Source organism: Porites lutea, chromosome 12, assembly GCF_958299795.1.
Source record: "Porites lutea chromosome 12, jaPorLute2.1, whole genome shotgun sequence".
Classification (NCBI taxonomy): domain Eukaryota; kingdom Metazoa; phylum Cnidaria; class Anthozoa; order Scleractinia; family Poritidae; genus Porites; species Porites lutea.
The window spans coordinates 12,558,429-12,581,045 of record NC_133212.1 but is presented as its reverse complement, the minus strand read 5'-3'; the positions used below and the strand labels follow the sequence as shown (position 1 = coordinate 12,581,045).

Here is a 22,617-nt window from a genome sequence, read left to right as displayed (position 1 = left end):
GATCATGGCCAGGCCAAACCAAAGACACATTATATCTCGGTCCACTACAATAACCATATATGAGGTACCTACCGTCGGTTTTCAACTGACCGCGTCTACAATGTACCGCGTTGTCACTTAAAACCGTAGAGACGAAGCATAGATACGAACGATGAACGAGTGACAAAGAAATATTCAAGTACAAGTGTAAGTATTCAAGTGTAAGTTCAGCCTAACCATCCCAATGCGACTGAAGGTGAAAGAGTTTCTTCCTGCTTTGGTAAGTTACAATGACAATGAAGTTGTATGAGTCTTTCTGTGTAACTCTTTAAAAATAAATTAGCAGTTACACTTGTATGCTCCATCAGTTTAACCCAACTGCGTCCAGCCCCCCCGGGCATAAGCAATGTTTTTTTTTGCCTTGGATGGCAAATTCAGAGTTAAAGTTCATTACCTTTCATGACCAACTTTTTTGTTTGTAAATGCAGAAACACTAACTGACTTCAGCATGTATTTCAAGGACGTAATCCAATACTACTATTGTCAATTCAGTCTGGTGTCCGCTTCATAGAGGTTTTTAACAATAGAAATTAGCCAAATATAACTTATTTTAGTGTCGGCATCCGCTTAATAGAGGTGTCCGCTGAATAGTAGCCTGCGTGGCAGGTGTTAAAAGGGGAAGGGGTAATTTGGGCGTGCAAGAGCGCGCAATGGCGCATGAGGGAGAAAGGAAAGGAATGCCTGCAAGGAGACCATTGTTTTCTCCATTTTCTATCCTCAGATTCTGAGCGTGAAAATAGTGATTGGTCAGAGTTAATTAAATGTCAATCTTCGTCTTAATTCCTTTTTTCGTTTGCTCACAAACAACATCACACCATTTGAGTGACTAAACGTATGTTGTTAGTTAAGTGTGACGAAATTTCTCTATGGGAATTCATTGTTAGAAGGTGTCAAAAATTTCAGCTTGAAAGGAGAATGTGTGGTTCCAGAAAATATTCATACCCCTCCCACAGAAGACTCTTTGATTTCCCCCCCCCCATCCCTCGGGATTTTCCGTTCCAAGGGGGTCTTTGATGACCCCCCCTCCCCCTAGGAATTTCCAAAACTTTTAAACGGGGACTTCTTCATGTCAAAATGGTTTTGGTACTCTAAAAAAACAGAAAATGAATACTAACTCATTTACAAAAATATGGTTGAATTTTATTTCAACAATGTATTAAAACTTTTGTGAAGGTTATTATTCACCTAAACATTTACCTTCTTCGCCATCAAATTTGCAAATTATGTCTGTCTTGTTTTTATGTAAGCTTATTACCTTAAACATTTGGGTTGCAAAGTTTAAAACATCGATTGTTCTACGTTTTTGTGCTTACTCTGACGCGAACGTTATGAAGAGAACTTTACTTTCACTCGCCTAAACAACTTGGAAAACGATAGCAAAAAAAAACAAAAAAACCAGAAACTTACAAGGTTCCTTTCTAGCTGTTTATTTGTCTACACATTTTGTCAGTTTCTTCTGCTGGATCCTTATTAAAGGACCAAAACTTCACTAACACAAAAGTCATGCCAACGCGCTAGGTTTCGTGAACATCGTCACGATTGCTGAAGTAATTTTACTAGCCAGGTAGCCGGGCCTTCTGAAGATCGAGCAAGAAATGGGAACGAAAGTACTCTTGTCTCATCGCATTTTTTTTATGAGTTACTACCCCGAATAACCACTGATAAAACATGAAACGTAACAAAAATGCGTTTCCTGCATGTGAAGGTAGCGAAAAGTGATGCTCAGTGAACAGAAGTGAAAGCACTAAAATGTTGGTCGTACAAAAACGAGATGAAGTCTGGAAGTCTGGGGACAAGACTCCAGTCTTGTCCGCCATTTTAAATTGTTTCGACTTCGTTCCAAAGACACATCGTCCTTCTGGAGATTGTAGCGCTAGCTAACTCAAAGATAAACAGAAACATGAAAGCTAATGATGTTAACCTCATCTCAATGGCCAGTAGTACTGATTTTTGTTTTAAAACAGCGTACATATGTTTTATGCTTATTGTACGTTGCTTTCATTGTTTTGTTCGTGGTTCGTCACCCTCTGGAAAAGTAGTTTCCAATGAACCCCCCCAACCCCTCGAAAATAACTGCCTTTGAACCCCCCCTCCCCCTCCAATGATCTTCCGTGGGGGGGGTATGGATATTTTCTGGAACCACACGATAAAGAAAAGTAGAACCATATGAAGGAAAAGCACTGTCAGCAGATGAGTTTTACTGACTGCATGGTTTTGAAAAGTATCAATGGCTTGTCGGCTTGTCGGTTTTACTCACTAGAAGAAAGGAAGGAAAAATCATGCTGCCTGTGTGCTTGTTATCCGCTTTTTGACCCGCGTTATCAACAGCAACGTTGTCAAAGACGAAGCGATCTATAACTGTCAGTGATTTTTGGTTGAGGACTTCTTCTTGCTGGCTATAAAACCACTAGGAACTTGAATTGCTGCCTTCTTGCAGGGCTTTGAAGTTCAGCTCTTCTTTTCCCGCTACCAGCGTGCTTTTGTGTGCCCCGCTAGATCCAATTCGTCCTGATAGAAATTCAAAGAGTGATGGAAAATTGTTTTAATTTTTCTCAGACAAACATTGCATTGAAAGTTGCGAAGGTTCCTTCAATGGACGACCGCATTTGCACTTTTCTTATAGTACTTGTTCTTGTTTTAGGAAAACAAAATAAAAACAGTGCAAGAAATACGACTAGAATATGTGCATCGCGGCCAGACTTATTTGACATTCACAGTTGCCTTATTTTTGTTATTTTTTAATTAGTAGGCAGGATGGCGAAAACAATGGCTTTCTTGCAGGGATTCCCCTCCTCCCTCCTTTCTCACACACGATCTCGCACCCTAATTCCCTTCCCCTTCCCTTCCAAACGCCTGCCATGCAGGCTAGCTGAATAGTGGTTCATTATAAAGGGAAATATCAGACATTCATTTCGGGACCGGCTTAGTGTCCACTGAATAGAGGATGTCCGCTTAATTGGGGGTCCGCTTAATAGAGGTTTCACTGTATTCACATTTCGCAGAGTCGAAAAGTGCAAATATAGAGGGGGGTGGAGGGGCAAGGTTATTTTCGTGACGGCGTGATCAGCCATTTTTTGTTCCCGTGAATCGTGATTGAAGTGCTCCCTGAAATGTGAACTGCCAAATCCTTGATTGTGTACACACACATTGAAGATCAACTGAAGAAAATAAAACGCCCAAGATTGCAAACAGACACAGAAAATTATAGAATTCTGGGCAGGGCTTCTAGCTACATTGTAGAAAGTAAAAGGAGTTTGATGAAAAGTGTGAATTACTTGATCAAGATAAAATTCCGGCAATCATATTCTTGATTAAAGGCTCATTAAAAATGATGGCAAATGGCTGGGTGGGGGTTTTGCTTGGATTTATCTGAGCCATAATTTTATGTTTTTCCTGGCAATCTATTTTAAAGGGTAAAAAGATAATAATATTATTATTGTGTGCATACATGTAGCTTAGTCAATAACAAGCATACCCACCCCTGGCACATGCCTCTCCCCCTCTATCAGCCATATGTGAGGCATTTGCTATTTTGATTGTATGAGTGACCCAAAAGAAATTAACAAATACCCCACCCAGGGGACAAGGCAGAAATAATACTTGTTGAAAAAAAAACCTTGAAACCCTGGTGACTTCCAAAGAAATGCATTCTTGTACTAAGGATTAAGAAAAACAACAGACTTAACCACAGTGATACATATAACATTTTTAGCAGCTTTTTTATTTAATGCTTTTTGTATTTCAATTGTAGCTTTTTATCAATTTTAATTTAGTTTATATCATTTTTTTATTTTTAGGTATCTTTCATTTTACTATAATTATTATAGTCTAGTTTAGTACTTTTAATCTAAGTTAGGACCTTTCTGAAAACCACAGTGATGTGATGAAAGTTTCCTAATAAAAGGGTATTATTATTATTATTATTATTATTATTATTATTATTATTATTATTATTATTATTATTATGAACATCAGGGTCCTTTTTTTTTAAAAAAAATCCCAGTAATTACCACTCCTGAAAAGCTGTTTTATGTTTCCTCTACACTCAAGGTTGAGCCTTAAATAGCATTGAAAGTACTACAATACAACTGTCAATTAAGGGGACAAAATGGACTTATTTGTGAGAGCTTAATAAGGGATTTCAAAAACTAAGAGACCGGTCGGAGGATTTTGGGGGGCATCACTTGATTTTAAGGAGAACAAAAGGGTGGATCAGTCGTAACTGAGAACCCAGTAGGGGGGATCACTGAAAACTTTCGAAGGATTCAGATGGGGAACCACTCAAAGTTGCTTGGAAAATGAAGACATGGAGGGGATCACGAAAGTCATCAAATGTTATTAGGGAGGATCACTTCAGTGAAGTAACATTCAAAGGGGGAATCGGCTAAATTTTACCTTGTTTAGCCCCAAATCTCCCCCCGCCCCCAGGCAATAAATAATGACCGGTCCCTAAACCCACATGTTGGCAATAGACAGAGTTATGCAGGAATTGCGAATGACTGATATTTCCCCCACAGACTGCATATTCTTGCTCCCCAATAAAATTATACTGTATGGGCTGGTGGCCAGAACAACAATCATTTTGTAGCCATTGTACCAACAATTGCGTAGCCATTGCATAGAGGTATAGTAGTGGCTGTTAGCAGGAGTTTGACTACTGCAACTACAGTGGACAGCTAGAGCTGTCAGTTCAAAATCATTCCTTACCTACTATTTACTTTGGCATTTTATTCCTTGAATGAACTGTGTTTTTAGAAATCTTATCATGTATCATGTATGTATCATGATTGTAAGTATCAGTGTAGTCAAATTTTATGCTTTTATTTGATTACAGTTTGTTGCAAGCCTTGTCTTGATGGCATGGTTGTTTGTGCTTGTTGCTGGTTACCGTGTAGCAGTCAAGATGGTGGATGCAATGGAGTGATACATGAGCTGAGCTCGAAATAGTTGTTGTTGCTAGTCAAGGAATACATAATGAACAAAGTTTCAAGGCTGCTATTCTTCATGTGTCGAGTTCAAGATATGAAACAACTCCCCCGGCAATAACATTATTTAGTGATATGTAGCAGTCGTGGATGATGGGATGATACTGCAGTTTGAGCAAAGGGGGAAAAACACTGTAACAGCTGTAGATACTGTACCAAGACTTACCAAGAGAACTCAGATAGATATGGAATGTACAACCATCTGTTACAAACTGACCCTTAAGGGTTAGGTAGCTATTGGACTTGGGGATTGTGTGAACATGTCCATCTGCACTACTCATTCAGAAAACTGTGCTCCTTTTTAGTCGGGAGTAACGTCGAAAGTTTGAGATCGGCCAATCACGCACAACCGACGTAAATTCCACGCCTGTCTGAACTTGTGACGTAAGCTCTTGAAGTACCGGGGCGGCCCCTGACCCGTTGAATTTTCCAGATAAGATGGGTGACAACTTCAGAAACAACCTCGTTCCCAAACTCTCTCTCTCTCTCCGTAGGGACGGGTAGGGGAGAACCGTGGGAACGAAGTAGCTTCAAAAACGTTAAGGCGAGAACCATAATTATTCACTCTTCTCTGCTTAAAAAGCTGGTGATAAGGTTATATTTTTCGATTGATTTTCAAAATTCTGTACTTTCGTTAGCACATTTCTGTGTAAAATTTTACTTAACGGATAAACAGCATAGGACATCGTAACCTGGTTCAAAGAGAGACACTCAGAGCAGTGATAACACAGCTTATGACGTATTTCGATAATAAACTTGACGTATCGAATTTTAATAAAATCTTAACAGTAATTCAATGCTACGGACCTTCCGCCCAAGGAAGCTACAACTTATTTCAGATCGTTCCAAGAACGCCCACCTTGAAGGATTTCACAGATCGTCAAATGTGCTTGCTTGTAGGCTAACCTGAACATTATTAGCATTGACACGTTGCCACCGGTGATGGCCCTGTTTGATGGTAACCGTCCATCAAAAGCATCATGGCATGGCTGGGAGAAGTGGTGGTGGGCGCTCTTAACCTTAACCTTAGTAACTTGTTTTCGAAAACAAGTTGCTTTAATTTCTAAAGCCGAAGGCGAACAAGCGTTTGTTATATACCCTAAATCAATAAATGTTGCTTTGGTAATTGGGCATACGGAACTAACTGCAATGATTTGCTTGAGTGACCGCCAAACAATAGTTTCCAGAGCGCAATTATCCAATGCCCAAAGCAACCTTTATTGAATCAGGTATATTTACAGTTAAACCTGTATATAGCGGTCACCCTGTATGTTACAGTCACCGGACAACTTCCCTAAATTTTCAGTTGCCTTATATTCTGCAATATTGACCGGTATAGTAGTGGTGACCCTGTATATAATGGTCTCCTTGCCATTTCCCAAGGGTGACCGTTGTATAAAGGTGTGACCGTATTTTTTTGGCAAATTTGTCAGCTGCAAAGTATTCTTTAGTTTGATAAGTGTAAACCGACTCGCTTTCCATACCTGCTCATTTTTTAAGGAATTTGATCCCAAACTAAAGCCGAGACGTGTTCTTGACGATACTAGAGATAGGGTCGTCATTTTATATAAGGGCAAGACCCTTTTGTTGATAACGGGTAACAATGTATTTTAAACAGGCTTTAAAAGTTACAACTATAGCACAGTCGTTTTAAATCTGTGACCATTTTAACTATGTCTCTGGAGTAACACCGCATAATGTGGGTCCTTTTTCACAACCTTCGTTGTTTTACAAGGTAGGGTTAGCTGCAAAAAATAAAAAACGACAGCAGAAATTAAATTATGTCCATACATTAAACATATCATCCTCGCGAAGCAATCGTAGTCAGTGCGCTTACTATTGGTGGGAACTGGCCTATCAGACCAGTGCTAGTCGTAAAGATAATTTAACCAGAAATGCTCAGCGACATTAGTCTATTCCTAAATAGTATGCAAGGCAGTGATATGTTGAAGGGAAAACTCACCAAAAAAGTTGTTTTTTGCAAAGCGATCAGATTTGGCCGGCCGGTTTTGACATTAGGTAAACGCGATTGGCAAAACTATGATATTGTCCTGTAACTGAATGTTATTTCTAGATTTCCCACGTACTACTTTGTCCTGTACCCTTTTCATGGTTGAATCACTTCCTTGGTCAGCTGATAACCTCAGGGGCGGATCCAGGATTTTTTTTAGGAGGGGGTGCACTCGTCTCTTGCTCTACTTCAAAACTAATAAACCACATAGTTTTTTTTTTGCAGAATACCAGTTGTATTAGAAAACCGCAGGTCATCTTAGGGGGGGGGGTGTGCACCCCCTGCACCCTCCCCCTAGATCCGCCCCTGAACCTGGATGCCGAAATCGTCCCGTTCATGATTACCCTTGTTTGTTTACCTTTCTGTTTCGTTTTCTTTAACTAAAGGCTACGTGAACCTGAGATCGAAACTGAGAGGCATCATTCGGGAATTGTTCTCGTTACAGGTTTTCTATGTTCCTATGTGTTATATGTTACCTTGTTTATTTCATCCATTTCTTGTCTCAAAACTCTGAGGGTTCTCAAAAAGTCCTCGTAAATTTTTGACAATGCCACGTGGAGGACTGGATGATTCTTCTTTTCGTCCTAAAAATAAAGTGGAAAATCAATATGTCCAAGCACGTCTAGCCCAACCATAACAGATGAAGTAAACCTCGAAGCAAGACTGACATTACTCTATCAAAACGTAAAATGATGTACTGAGTACCTGGTTCTTGATTCCTCTCCGCCGCGGAATATTGATGTGTTTCAAATATTGCCTTGAACTTGCGTACACTCACAGGGGAACCATCAGCTTCAAAAGAGAAAACAATGAGTGAACATGGAAACTGATAACCTACGCATGCAGTTATTAATTGGACAATGGATCGATGAATTTTTGAAGTTTGAATCACTGATAGTTCGTTAAGTTTTTCTTGGGAAATGCTAAAAATCACTTACGATAGGTTACCTCGTCTTTCAAGCTTTGAACTCAATTATTCTTATAAACCATATGTGGGAAAAAAACACTACTATACATGGGCCGCTGTATAATTATACAACGGGAGCAGAAATATTTCAGTACGTTTCGCAAAACGACACGAGAGATTTAGAGAAAAATGGGTGACTAAGGCAAACAAAAACATTTTTCTGGTAATTAAATTGCAATAGGATAGGTTAATTTAAGTTCAATGTAAAGTAAGCGTCCAAAAAAGGAAATACTATTTTGATAATTGTATTCTCACATGTATTATACTGGGAAAAGGTTTTGGCCAGAGAAAGCACTTCTTTAAGACCTCGTGTCCCTACACTCACTGGCTACAGAAAGGATCGGTATTTTTAAAGCAAACGATATCAAATAGGTAGTGGATCACCCAGAACTTGATTTCAACGTAATGTTTACTTTCAAGAAAGTAGCCGACTCCGCAGACACCCAGAACAAATCAGCTTCTGTATTGTTATGTTGAATCATTTTCATTATTCTCAATAAGATTACTTTACCCTGCCTCGAATGGCGTTTCTTCGCTAATTTGCAGGGCAACTGTATTTAGTTTTAATATGTGTGAATAAAAGTTTTGGTTTTTTTTGTTTGCTTTTGTTTGTTTGTTGGACATACTACTCATATCACGAGAGGATAAAGCTCCTCTCTTGCTAATTAATATCTACATTAATCCGTCAATTACTACCTGCGTCCAAATCTTTCTTGACGCCTTTACAATAAACAGGACCGCCTCCCTCAAAGATCCTACCCAGTTCCTTCACCTTTCCAGTAAGGTCTGCCTCGTCTTCACGCCCTTGGGGCTTTCGGTGCACTTGATGGGCAAGTCAAGGAATTAAGAAAAGATAGGAGAAGAATTATTGGATGATATATCATGTGATAAAGTCACAATTTTACTATGTGTCAATGGTGACAGTATGGAGATCTGCAATTGTTTGCTTCGCTTAAACATCGGATACCATTTTGTGCAAAATCGCTGGTACCGCAACTATTCGATTTTGATAGTCGTTACATTTGGCGTTAATGCTCCGATATACCATTCACTTTTTCATTGTCTAGAAGGCCGAAAATTTGAATTTGAAATTGGTGTCATAATATTCAATATCAAGTGACTAAAAGACGACAAGTTTTATGTGTATAATATAAAAAACGGGCCTTTGATAAGAACTCCTAAACCTTGCCAAAAACTCGAGATTTCGCGATACAGTCTAGATTTTTGATGGACCAATCGCCATTCTTTACAGTCTGGATAAGTGAATCGAATGCCAACGTTTGAAAAGAAATTCTCCAAAGTGTACAAGTTAGTTTAAAAGAATCACCAACTGCTTTTCGTTTTCGGTAGAAGTATCTTCTTGCAGTCTGAATTCGCATCTTCAATTTCATCTTTAATTCCTTTTCCATTTATCTCTGCCAATTAAAACGGCTTCGATCACGGAACCATTGTTTTCCTTACCTGGGAAAGCTTCCTCTTCTTCAGCTTTTCCTTCATTCTTGGCCACTCCTTCTTCAAGGTCTGGATTCAGGTCTTCTTCGTTGTCGTCTCCATTATCTTCTTCTTTTCTTACATCCTGGCCGGGCTCATTTACATTTTCCACCGAGTCATCGCTGTTGCCACTGTCGTCCTCGCTTGCAATTTCCTCGCCGTCATCGTCATATTGCTGCTCGTCATTTACTTCGAGAGGTTCATTGATCTATAAAGGAACATTACTGTCTTGCTTAAATACGTTTTCTGGAAAGGCGGCAGGGAATGGCCATTACATATGACTTTAGACTAAAGTATTTTATCGTTTTATCCCGACAGGAAGTCTTGTTCGTAAGTGGACTAAAGACAGAAGTAACTGTTGGCAACTGTAAACGACTTCAATGACTTAAAATTTAAGGGAAATAGGTGATTTGTTGGTGGACTGTGAACTGAAGGTTGTCTGATACAATTAAGTCCGTTCCAAGACCATTGCGTCAGAAAGTGATCACTGTCAAGAGCCATAATATGGCTATTATGGCTCTTGTCACTGTATATCAATTATTCCACGCCTCTTATTCCACGTTTGTATCAATTTACGTCGCAATTGATACACTGAAGACAGAACCGGCCTGGATACAACTTATCTCTTTGCAATTGTTTAGAAAAGTAAATTCGCGTTATTTTCAACTAGACTTTTTGTTTGCTAAGCTTGATTTCAATTTTTTACTCTTTGTGGTTTGGGTCAGAGGTAATAAATTCAAGAAAAGAGCCTTATCAACGCTACATCAATAATTATCAACTCTTGAAGTCATTACCGTTGCCTCTTGTTCTTTTTGTGTCTCCTCAGTCAGTTTCTCCGCTTGTTCGTCGGGATCATCACCTTCAGCGTGTCCAGCATCAGTTTCATTCAGCGATTCAGTAGAACTTACATTGGTTATATCTCGAGTTGGCGATGCCACATTTACTCTCAGGGAGTCACAATGCTCAAGTTTTGTCAATCTGTTTGTCGCCATGTCCTTAGCGCTGACTGACTTATCTTCGTTGTCCTCCTCCCCATCTTTATCTTCTGTTATCTTATACTCATGGTGGAATCGATCGTCTTCAGATTCTTCATCACTTTCATCTTCCTCTTGACTACTCTCTTCGTCTTCGTTGTTGGTTTCTTCTTCTGTATGGTCTTTATTCTCGTCAGTGTTGTGTTTTTCGTCGACTTCGTTGTCTTCAATATTTCGTTTTATCGAATCGTCTTCACTTTGTTCTTTGATTTCAACAGTCTCTTCTGTCTTTGCATCATTTATTTCATGTTCACCATCTTCTTCGTTGTCTTTGCAGAATTCTTCTACCGAAGACCCATCCTTACTCGGTCGCTCCTCTCTATATACCTCATTTTCTTTGGTTTCCAGTTCCTTTTCTGGAGCCAAATCTGTACTGCCTTTATTGTCTTTATCGTTTTCTTTTTCATCTCCTCCCTGTTCACCATCTTCGTCACCATCTTGTTCATCTCCTTCGTCTTCATGAACGTTTTCTACCTCGTCATTCTCACTCAGTGTCCCCTCTTTATAGTGTAGCTCATTTTCATCTCTCTCCTGTTCATTTTTTCCTTCCAAATCTGCAATTCCTTTGAAATCATCTTTATTTCCTTTTCCATCATCTCCTTCTAACCGAGCCGGCCGTGGTGAATCATCTACGTGGTCCTCGTCCCTTAGGTTGACTTCTTCACTTGTCCCGCACTCTCCATCTCCATCTTCACAAGAGTCGCCCTCGCCTTCTTCAAGAGTAAACTGATCAAAAGAATGAGACGTTTCCTCTTCTTCACCATGACCCTTTCCAAAATCATCTGTACCACCGGCGACCGTGCAGTCCTCTTCACCGATCACCCCCACCCCGTTATCTTCCTTGTGTGGTGCAGCAGCAGGGTCTTGAATTTGGAAGCTCATATATTCAGGAGCCACAAGAGTTCTTCCGTAATAAGGTGCAGATATATTTCCTTCTTCACCTTCATTGCCTTCTTCGTTTGCTTCGTGTTCATCATTAGAATCATTGGTCTCTTCATTTACCTCCCTATCGTTGGCCTCTTGGTGAATTCCGTTTGTACCATTGCAGTGATTTCTGTTTCCAAAATCTTCACCATTCTCATTTGTTACTTCAAATGAATGTTCTTTAGGATCTACTTTGTCACTATAGTGGCCCTCGAATTCTCCTGATAGCCTCTCCAGCTCCCAATCTTCAATATTCTGCAAAGAAAAAAATGTTAAATCTTCAAGGTAACCATGTCAATTAAGGAGCACAACGAGGGTGGAGGTAAAGGAAATGCAAGAGCGAGAAACATTAATGAATTGACTTGTGATGAAAGGTAATTTTCCCATTGTTTGAAGGAGACATGAAGAGATCAAGAGGACAAGACCGCTACTTTTGAGCAGTGAACAACGCGGCCATATCCGTTGAATGAAAAAAGAACGTCAAGGGAAATCCTTCATGAAGAAAAATTAAATGAGAATTTTTTTGCGATGTGAATGCTTTGATGTTTTTAAAAGTCTCAATATGTAGAACATATTTTTAAACTCAATATCAAAAATGCTAACATTGTTTTTCGGCAATCATACCTTTTCTCTAAATTGCCTTTTACTTGTTGAAGAGTAACATGTAAATAAAACTAAAAAAAGGAGCATTAAAGCCGGGATTGTTGTCCTACCTCGTATAAAGAAGATGCCATGTTCTTTGTTTTCTCTTTGAGTTGAACAATTCCTCCAGCTTGAGCAGATGGCTTGAGTACTCAGTGTATCAGCAGTATTAAGTTTCAATATCAACTACACTTGAAATGTAAAAGAAATATATATTTGAAAGCACATTAAGCCGAGGAAACAAACTATAATGATAATTCAAAAAGTATTTACAGTCTTGGCTCACTCTTTGATTCTTTATTCAGATATAAGACGTAGTGAATTGCGGTTTCGACGAAAACAAAATATCAAGACCTGACGTACGCAAGATATATTCATTTTTAATTTTTTTTTTTCCAAATTCTCGATCAAGTTTCATATTTGTATAACTTATTTTTTGTAAAAATTCACCCAAACTGCTTTTGACTCCAACAGGTGCTTACGGCCTCTTTGTCAGAGTTAATAGTCAACTTTATTTTCTTCTCTGTTATTTCAGGTAAAAATCGAAAGCCTTTTCGGCCGACTTTGAGTTTTAACTGAGTAGACTCGTAACCTTGTAACGACAACACAAGCGAAGACCCAAGTATTTTTTAGTAAAATCGAATGATTTGCTTTATCAAGTATATTCAACAAAGAAATTATTACCATAATTTATTCTGCGAATTTATGAATGAACTGTCAAAAAGGATAGCCACAAATCGCTTGAGTCATGTGGCCGAAAAAAATATACAACAGTACTGAATATTTTACCCAGAAGTGACTTTGAAGTTAAAAAAGGGTTGTAGTACACAACAACCATGTAAGTAAGTCGGGTATGTACTAAGAAAGTCATACAATAAAGTAGTTGTTTCAAATTAGCTTTTTTCAGAATTGAGGAAAAGGATATTTTTGACAATTGTCTCACCATGTCTGGGTTGTGGTGTTTCACTTTCAACCAAAGAATTTTACATAAAAGGCAAGAGAGGGTTCAGCTCCCGATACTGAAAAACGTTGGGAATTAAAAGCGAAATAACGAACATCCAAGTTAAATTGTTTTCCAGTATGACGGCAACAATTCGAGCTGATCATATCATAGCATGCAGCGAAATTTCACCACTATCTGAAGCTACAAAACACCAACTGAGAATAAATTTGGTCAAAGTCTGACGCACTAACGAGAATTACCTTCAATGCGTAGTGCGCGGCTCCACATGAACAGACAAAGCATTGTCAAGTAAAATCAGCGAGACCAAGAATAACAAACTATTTAAAAAGTCCATTTTTTCTATCAGACGCTCGATTTTGACCAATTACAACAAGCGTTAGAAGCGACTCTTGAATGCATAAAAGCCAAAACATAATCGAGTCGACGCAGTTGAATCCTTTGTTATGGAGTCGATTGCCGTCGCATTATTGAGCAGCTGCCGCGAACGCTGTACTCAAAACATCTCGTCCCTTTTCCTTGTCATTCTAGGTTTATTCTTCTAAAATTACACAAAATTGTCTTGGTATATAAAAATGTTGTAGGCCTGATTATTTTGAAAGGAAGGCAGTGTTAGTGAGGGAAAATCTTTCGAGGGTCGTTTGATTAATATTTAAATTCTGAACTGATAACGAATATGTAATTGTGATTAGAGAAAATGATTTGCACGTGGGGAAACACAAAAATTATATTTCATGGGCGTAGCGTTCATATAAACACACTGATACGCCGGTGCGTGCAGCTGAAAACTGGGAATTTTTTTTTTTTATTTCCTGAAAGCGTTTATTATCATTAGATCTTGATGACTGATGCGTTTTTCTCTTTTATTATGCCTTAACACAACCAAATTTGCTTTGCTAAGTGTCTTTACTCGTATAGAGACAATTTGCCAAAGAATTTGTTCAAAAAATGGCCGAAGAGTTCAAAAATTCCACTCCCGGTTGACGTGGTCGCTTAAAACGTCTTTGCTTAAACTCCCTATTAAATATTGCCAATGAAATGTAAATCGTGGTACTCAAAAACGCGAAATTAAAGTGACTCAAAATATAAAATTTTTGCAAAAAAATATGTGGACAAACTCTGTTACAATGTTATAGATATAAACGTCCTAATGTGATTGTGTATGTGCAGAATTGCAATCAATCAATCTCTCGTCTGTCACGCCACTATAACGTTTTTTTTGAGCAGTCGGTGACAGAATTTCGCGTTTTTGAGTACCACGATTTACATTTCATTGGCAATGTTATTTAACATGTTCTTGAATTAAATAAAACGACTTTATCGAAGAAACAATAACGTCAAACTTAAGAAAAACGCAACAGCGGACTAAATGTCAACAGTAACATCGAAGCAGTTCTCACAATGTCCTCAAGCAGATCATGCTTGTACATGAATTTTTGTTCTTGAGTCAGTTGACCACAACATCCATGCGAGTCTCTTAATTTTCGGGCCCGTGTCACTTTAATTTCGCGATTTTTTTTGTATCGCGAACTTCGAGAAATTAACGTGTCGCGAAAATTTCATGTAATAAGGTAGATGCCTCTCGATGATGTCACTATTTTGCCCTTTTTTTCCGTAAACACTGTACCTTATCGGTAACAATGGAGATGGGAAAAATAAACAACTAACTACTGCATATTTTCCTTCGTGCTAATGTTCTGTGCGAGCGCTTCCCCCAGAACTCCCTAGTTTGGAGCTCCCTTGGTACTCTAACTTTTCTTCCCGCGAGCGTACACCTTCAAAATCTCACGCTACGCCCCTGTTTTCTTTGTTATTATAAAAATAAACGAATTGTATCCCTTATTTTACTGCCTTACAACTCAAAAGTCATGTAAAACTTCGGTTAATCCCGAGAATCTCAATTTTTTAAAAAAATCTATGGGGCGGTTTTAGTAGACCAAAATGTTTGCAAAACCGACGACAAGAGCGCCTCTATATATACTAATCAAATCCCTCTTTGTAGCAATCGGCTAGAGCTATCTCGGAGTCCATGATCTTTCACACATGTTTTTAAAAAGATTGAAGCTACTATGAGGTGAAATAACACTTGAAAAACGTTTCATTTTCTGCAGATAACGGCCGAACATCAAGATTGTTCACCTAAAAACCATAAAAAATTCATACCAAAATATCTGGATAAGTCGCTCTTCCAGTTTTCGCTTAGACTTTACGGACATCGAGTCGGCTATTGAAGGAAAAAGTTCCCGCGAACGATTTTCGAGGAAGAGTTCCCAGGGCCGAGAAATACAGCTGCAAGTAAAATAGGTAATGGCGTCATTTCGTTGCTATGACAATTCCGATATCTTTGTAACCCTGATCATAACAAATTTTCGGCTTTATCTAATACAGCTGTGGTGGTAATTTTTCCAAATCTTTGTTATTGGCAACGCAGCTTGTTTATGCTTAAACTTGGGCGGTAATGATCCTGAAAAACCCCATCGAGCTACCTTAAGTGAATACACCCGTAGCCTCCTAAGAAACAAATATTTAAAGAATCTTTATTTAGTATATACACACTCAGTGATCTCGGTAATTCAAGCAATCTGATTGGTTAGCTATCTCGGACTATGACGTTATATTCACCGCGCTAGGCGGTGAATATAAAGCCGAACAAAATCGCTGTCGTGAACTGGGTGTTTTGCCAAAGTTTCAAAGTAAAACCTTTTTGAAAATACACGAATATCCAAGTGCTGATGACTTTGAAGGCAAGAAAAGACTTCATGGTGTTTAAACAGCGTGATTTATTGTGAAGTGGTTTACTTTAGCTGACTTTTTGTACGCTCGAAGCTATGTTTACCACTTCAGAGGAAAACGAGGTCGCTTTGTCACTGTTTTGTGATTTCGATATTTTCTCGCAAGACCAATTTTGCCTATAAATAGAAGTTAATTTAAGGAGAAGAGAGGAAGGCAAATATTTTCGAAAATTGTACGTGCCAGCAAGTTAACAAGGCAAAAAACTTTGGAGATAAACAACGCTCACCTTGATCGCAGCCGCTGTTGACAGCATTTGCAAGAAGCGACGAAGAAAACTTTCTCATTCACGGTGAGTTGACAGAAACAAATAAAGCTCTAGATACTTTTCTTCTCAGAATTGGGTAGTAATTTAAATTTTCGGCGTTTTCTTTTAAACCGTTGATGCTAAAGCTTACAAAACTCGATACAAAAGGATTAAAACTATCATTTGCCATGTTTGAAGATACTGTAAAGATCTAACTTTTGCGCATCCACTGTTTACGGCTTCGTGTTCACGCATGAATTTTCACCCGTCAATCAAACTAATCGTTTTTTAATGGTTTCCTTTCTGATTCTGTTGAGATCACTTCGTGTGAATATACTAAAACAATTATTCACCTCAGGCTCAGTTAATATTGTTGAATAATCCCCTCGACTTCGTCTCGGGGATTATTCAACAATATTAACTTCGCCTTCGGCGAATAATTGTTAAATATTAACCATAGAGAGTAAAGAATGAATTAACTTAAGATGATAATATTGAAACATGGGAAATGCAGTTGTCTGATACATGATGCATCGTATTATTAGAAAATATTTTTTTTTAAACGAGGAATCAGGAGAAAGTAGTAGACCCAGGGATAGCTAACTGGACGGCAGGATATTCATAAGCGAAGCTATCTCTAGAACGCCGGGGAGACAAACGAGAGAACCTCTGGGGAAAAATCCCAGTTACCCATTGAAACAGTCTCGGAACAGTTTGATTTGTTTCTGATTGGTAAGAAAAATGATTTTGTGGCCAATCACAGTTTTTCATTTGATCATCAGGTTTGTGTTGCTTGTTCCTCGGAGATATTGTTAAAGGATTATCTTAAGAAAATTTCATCGCCGGGGCTCTCCTCCCCCCTCCCCCTCCCCCCCCTCCCTCATCTAAAATTTCCTCTCCCCTAGCCCCTCAGGAAGGCCTGATACTCAGGCTAGGGACCGATGAAATTTAAATATTTAATATCGGATTGTGAACCTGCATTATTTCAAGCCGAGAGAAGCCAAAGTCTGAAAAAGGGTGACAAGCAAACAAACAAAAACAAACAGGCCATTTTACAGCCATCTTCACAAACAAACTTGGTCAGGAAACCAATAAGAGCACAACATTCGCTAACCTGTACCGACCAATCGTTCGCCACCCTACCTGTATACTATTTTGAAATGCCACATGTAAGATGCCACTATTTTAGGTGAGAAATCGCATGCCCAGAGGCGTTTGTGAAAAATAAGCAAACTAGAGACAACAATGACAGCAAAAAGATCTTCAAAATCCTTCAACTGATAAACTCCCGTTATTATGGTCAACCTCGGGACCTGTAATATAGTTTAGTATATACTCAAACTGTGGATGGCGTTTTTTTTTTCGCGCTCTAATTGGCTACTCAGGGTCTGTTTATATGAGGTGAGCCTGCCCAGTTACAGTCTGTAGCTGTTTGGGATCATTGCTCGCTTCTAGAAAGTCTGTTGTGTTTGCTTGCTGATACCCTGGCTGCTTTGAGCCAAGATCACGGCAAGTGGGCCAGCCCACCTTCTCATATAAAAGCACAACAAAAACTTTAAGAGGAAACAAGGCATGAGCCAAGCCAGTTTGGTGAAGTGGGCCAGCCCATGCCAGCTAATCCGGCTGGCTCACCTCATATTCCCGGCTTGCACTGTCACGCAAAGAAAAATAAAAATACAAACCATTCAATACAGAAGGACTAGAATCTGGGAAATGAAAAAAGATGAATATACAAAAACCCTTGCCAAGAATCAGGTCTCTGAAATATTTCAAATGCGAGATATTGGGAAAAACGGTTTACCTAAATTTATAAAGCTTTGTATGGAAACGCCATGTTGGTGTCCCTTTCAGGAACACCAATATGGCCGCCGGATACCAACAGAAACATCTGTTTTCGAGTTTTCCTACTAACGCGTGAATTCTTCGCTTGAGGAACTCATAAGATTACAGTAATATTTATTCTGAGACAAGGAATGTTTAGATTGCAAAATCTCCCAAAATCGGTAATGTTTTTAACCCACATAAGAGCTTTCCCGGCCGCCAGCTAAATGCCGCGTCACGCAAAAGCCTGGAAATTCAAGCGTCCTCTCTCGCAAAACGAAGAACCCTTTCGAACCAAAAATTAATTTATGTAAAGATGTTTATGTACTGTAATACCTCGTGAAAGTAGAAACTCAGGAGAATCGATAGTTTCTTAGTTTGGTTTTTGGTGACGTCACGTGCAACCCAAGAATAAGAAGGCCCTCAAACTCGGGATATCCAATGGTATTTGGCCATCCCAATAAAATGTTTCGTTTCCCATCGCCCCGTCTCTTATGATGGTGGGTCGGTCGGACAAAAAAAAAACACACTTGAATGGGGTCTGGGTTCCAGAGAAGGCCGGGCTGCTAAGTAAGAAAGCCTGGTTACAAAGACAACTCAAAAACGTGGTCTTTTTGACTATCAAATGTCTAAACAGCCTTTAAAAAACGTAGTATCGATGTTAATTAAAGACAAGGACGTCACATCATACCAATTGTTCTTCAATTCATAAAACAAGATAGTGTGTTTGTAAATTAAAGTACTTGCTTCTTCGACTAGTGAATCTGGAATTTTTTTTTTTCACTTTTCGAGAAAAATGGGTCGGTCAGGCGATGGGAAACGAAACATTTTATTGGGAAGGCCTTACCTCCGTCCCACGCCAGACTCGCGTACAAAGAACTTTTACAAAGCTGTTCCCTACAACAAGAAGGTGGCAATAAATTCGGTTTGGCATATTTTACAGTTTAAGCTTTGTCTGTTTAACCTGAATTTGTCTACGAAACTAGCCTGTTCCAGCCTCCGAGATAGTCGGAAAAGATAGTCGAGATAGTCCAAATTAAGAAAGCAAGAACATGAAAATAAAATGGGAGGAAACTGGGGATATTCTTTTTCCCGCCACCGCCCACTATTCCCAGATCTCGCGCTCATACTTTCGCGTGCCTTTCACTTACGCGTCATCCCTACAATCTCAGAGCCTGATGATGAAAACCGGTGAAAAAGTCAATTTCTTGTTAACAAATGCAGATTAAGCCTGGCGTTATTTCATTTAGCTGACATGTTCATAAATAAGCTTAAAACCAAGTTAAATGATTTTTTACAGAATGATTTTAAATACAAGAAGAATTCACAACTCCTTTTGAAGAAATGTAAACGAAAGAGTATATCTTCCTTGGGTGCCAAAAGTTTTTTCTTTTTTTTTCTTACCCGATAGTTCGCGGCGAAGCACTATAAAACCGTGAGCGCAGTTTATTTCATCCTAGGCATTTGTAAAACTGACCTCTGGAGCCAGGGTACCCAAGCGCTATTAAACAAATGCATTTTTAGCTGATCCTTTAACTCGGTCATTTGCAGGCCAAAATTGTAATATCGTTGTACAGCAATAATTGCTTGTAGTTTTTGTGCAGAGTTATCTCACTGTTTTAGTGTATAATAAGTAAAAAGTACAAAGATTTCAGAATTACTTTCTTTGCTAATCATAAGTGTAATGATTACTCTTATGGTCACGATTTTGGGCAAATCCTTTGCTTAAGAATGCACAAACTCTACTTGCGGTTAACGTGCATCGCTCAAAAATTTCTTTAGTTCATAAGTTCCCTTTTAATTCAGTAGAATGTCGTTGTCACCGTCGTGCGTCAAATCCTTAAAACATGAGCGTCCAAAATCGTGGTCTTGAGTTCTCAAGCACATTCGTTTACGCTTAACATACCCACTACATGAAATGAACAGTTCAGCCCGCAAAACAGACCAATCATAGTACGCATAAAACTGAGAGAAATTACTGAGGGATATAATAAATAAATCAGTTGAAGGCCAGATTATGCCGGCATAACCCGACAGACCGTACCTTAAAGTCTTCTGACCAGCATATCGTGGATCTTTTCTAACCCGACGGATGGCTTGAGCGTTGGGATAAATTACTTGCTCGCGGGGTGCTTATAATAATTGCTAAATATAGAAATATGGTCTTTGTAGAAAATAAGATTATTATCTATTATTGTGAAATTGTATTATTTACAAAATGACAACATGAAGCCACGCTCGGTAATACATTTTGGGCGCATTAACTATGCACCATAAGCCGCCAACACGAAATTACAAAACCATTTTTTCATGTAGTTATTGCTAGGATTCCTGCAAGACTTAACAAGCTTCTAAAAGACAAGAATAAATATTAAAAAAGGAGCTTTACGCAATCTTGCTATGAACAATAAATTCTTCAGTCGCCTGCTTTACAAGGGAAACGCAGGATCTTTGTTTTCATATTCTGCTTTTCACTAATTATAAACGTAGCTAAAAAAACGCAAGCATTTTGAACTAGATTTAGCGTAATGAATCAATGAGTTACCTTTTATTTTCTTCTTATCATCTTTTACTTGTAGCAATGTTGTGTTCCTTTTCACTTTTGAATTAATTTATGCCAGAAAGTTTTTGACTTGAACACATCGTGTCAAGTAATTTGCCAAAAAAGGCTTTTTAAAGCAGTGATGCCAATATATCATTAACGCCTCTACTTCCATCTCACGTACGTTCTCGCAAAGATATTTCAGGAAGGAATGAATGTTTGCGTTTACCTCTTTTAGGTTTTTAAAGATCTAAGTATCCACGAGGAGTATTCTTTCGCTTTCTCTTATTTTTTTTACCATTTTTGACCAAATGTATTTCCTTGAGTTATTCTAGGAGCTATTTATAATTATTTAAGATCAATTTGACAAATGCTAAGGAATGTCGACATCTCCCAAGAAAAAAAGAGGGCGTGAGCTCATTGCTGCACGCAAGCCTTCTGTCAGTCAGGCTCCTTCTCCTAGCCACAGGGGCTGACGATTGATTTTATATCAATTAATATATTATATCCTCAAATGAACTGATAGAACACCCCTTTCTCACCTTGTTCTTCAATTATTAATTTTAAGCACCTTTGCTGTTGAGAATTGCGTAAAAGCCGGTCAGGGAATTTTTTTTATTTAGCAAATCAGTCAGGCAAAGAGAACGCGAAATATATCAGACTGAGATACCGGTACCTTCAGTTTAGAGCGCTGGTGTGTTTTATGACATGGAGATTTGAAATTAAAGATAGTAGATACTATAGTGCATTACATCTTACTTCAAAGGTACTATGTCATGGTGAGTTCCACTGATTGTAGGATGGGGAGACGAAGCATGATCGGCACTATAAAAAAATGGTTTTTCATCATTTTTTTTTGGAAACAGTGGTGTTTAACTTGAGAAAGCTGGCCTAATCTTTATTTCAAGTTGCAATCCTTCTGTCAGTGAAAGTTAGTTGAGGTTTGATAGTGGTTGAATAAAAATCCACTGAAAGAAAGAAAGTTAGGGTTTTAAAGTAACGCCTAAAATAGTGACGTAGGCGGAGACCTTTAATAGTACATATTTGTTTTTAGACTGTTTACGAACCCATTATGGAAATGACCCATATCTCATGGCTTTGCTCCGAGTTACGATTGATTTCTGGGAAAAGGCACCCTAGTTGAGAATTAAGTTTAACAAAAAGAAATGTCGAAAATCGAAACAAGCCAGAAAATGACGTACCGTGATGATCGAGCTGGGAATTGAATTGGTTGTACAATTTATTGCCTTTCAGGGCGCGTCTACTTTTCTATAAAAGTGTTGTTATGCCCCTTTTTGAATATGCTGATCTCGTATGGGGCGATAAACATAATATTACCCTTATGTCTAGTTTGCAAGTTTTGCAAAATAAGGCCGCTAAAGTTATTTTAAATAGACCATTGTACTCATCCTCCACTGAGGCATTAGCCGTTCTCAAGTGGCTGCCTCTAGAGAAAAGGCGATTTCAAAGAAGGTGTGTACACGTATACAAATGCATCAATGGCCTAACTAATCACGATATGGACTTGATTAGACAAGACGTACTTCATAGGCATAATATATACACGTAACAAAGGCAATTTTAGATTACCACGTGTCAAAAGAAATTGGGGGAAGCAAAGAACACAATATCATGCCGTTTCCGATTTTAACTCCCTCAGTCAGACGATCAAAGACTCAAGGAATGTGAATAGTTTTAAACGTAATGTTTTTAAGTTTTTAATATAGCTACTTACGTTTAATTTTTACTTATACTTATTTTTTAATTTTTTATGCATTTTTTGTATCTTTTTAATCCCTTTGCAATTTTATAGCTTTTTTTTGTTTTTATAATATATATCTAGTTTTGAGGTTCTTTTTGAAAACCATATCTTTTATCAAAAAGTTTCCTCAATAAAGATGATTATTATTTTGTTGGCAGGAAAACGGCTGAGCTGAACATATATTCTAAGCATACCTACTAATTATCGTTATTAAAAACTCATGTCTGATCCTTTCCCAGTCCTAGATATTCGATAATCTGTAAATACACAGAGCAATCTGTTTTAGCCGTTAAAATATATATATTCTTTCATTTTCCACACATGTTAAATTGCAATGATCTTATGTCGTATCACATGCACCTGTTACAGAATTTCGCTTTTCATTTTTTTCTTGTCTTTTG

General features: G+C 38.4%; 1 protein-coding gene and 1 pseudogene across 5 annotated transcripts in view; one reads left to right on the top strand and one right to left on the bottom strand.

Moving 5' to 3' along the window:
- LOC140921348 (uncharacterized) overlaps window positions 1–20,556 on the bottom strand; it is a 92,042-nt gene extending 71,486 nt beyond the window's left edge. The window contains exons 1-8 of one of the 5 annotated variants that reach the window (XM_073371343.1): window positions 20,458–20,556; window positions 12,165–12,284; window positions 10,288–11,706; window positions 9,464–9,701; window positions 8,699–8,824; window positions 7,741–7,827; window positions 7,512–7,619; window positions 5,767–6,769 (exon numbers count right to left, since the gene is read on the bottom strand). In XM_073371343.1, coding sequence (XP_073227444.1) covers window positions 7,522–7,619; window positions 7,741–7,827; window positions 8,699–8,824; window positions 9,464–9,701; window positions 10,288–11,706; window positions 12,165–12,185 — 1,989 coding nt within the window. In that variant the 5' untranslated portion in view covers window positions 12,186–12,284; window positions 20,458–20,556 and the 3' untranslated portion in view covers window positions 5,767–6,769; window positions 7,512–7,521. Of the gene's footprint in view, window positions 1–5,766; window positions 6,770–7,511; window positions 7,620–7,740; window positions 7,828–8,698; window positions 8,825–9,463; window positions 9,702–10,287; window positions 11,707–12,164; window positions 12,285–13,296; window positions 13,413–20,457 lie in introns of those variants that run through there. The other 4 variants (XM_073371345.1, XM_073371344.1, XM_073371346.1 and 1 more) reach the window with 4 other exon arrangements.
- Window positions 20,557–21,225: 669 nt separating this feature from the next.
- LOC140953720 (uncharacterized) lies at window positions 21,226–22,299 on the top strand (annotated as a pseudogene).
- Window positions 22,300–22,617: the final 318 nt, after the last annotated feature.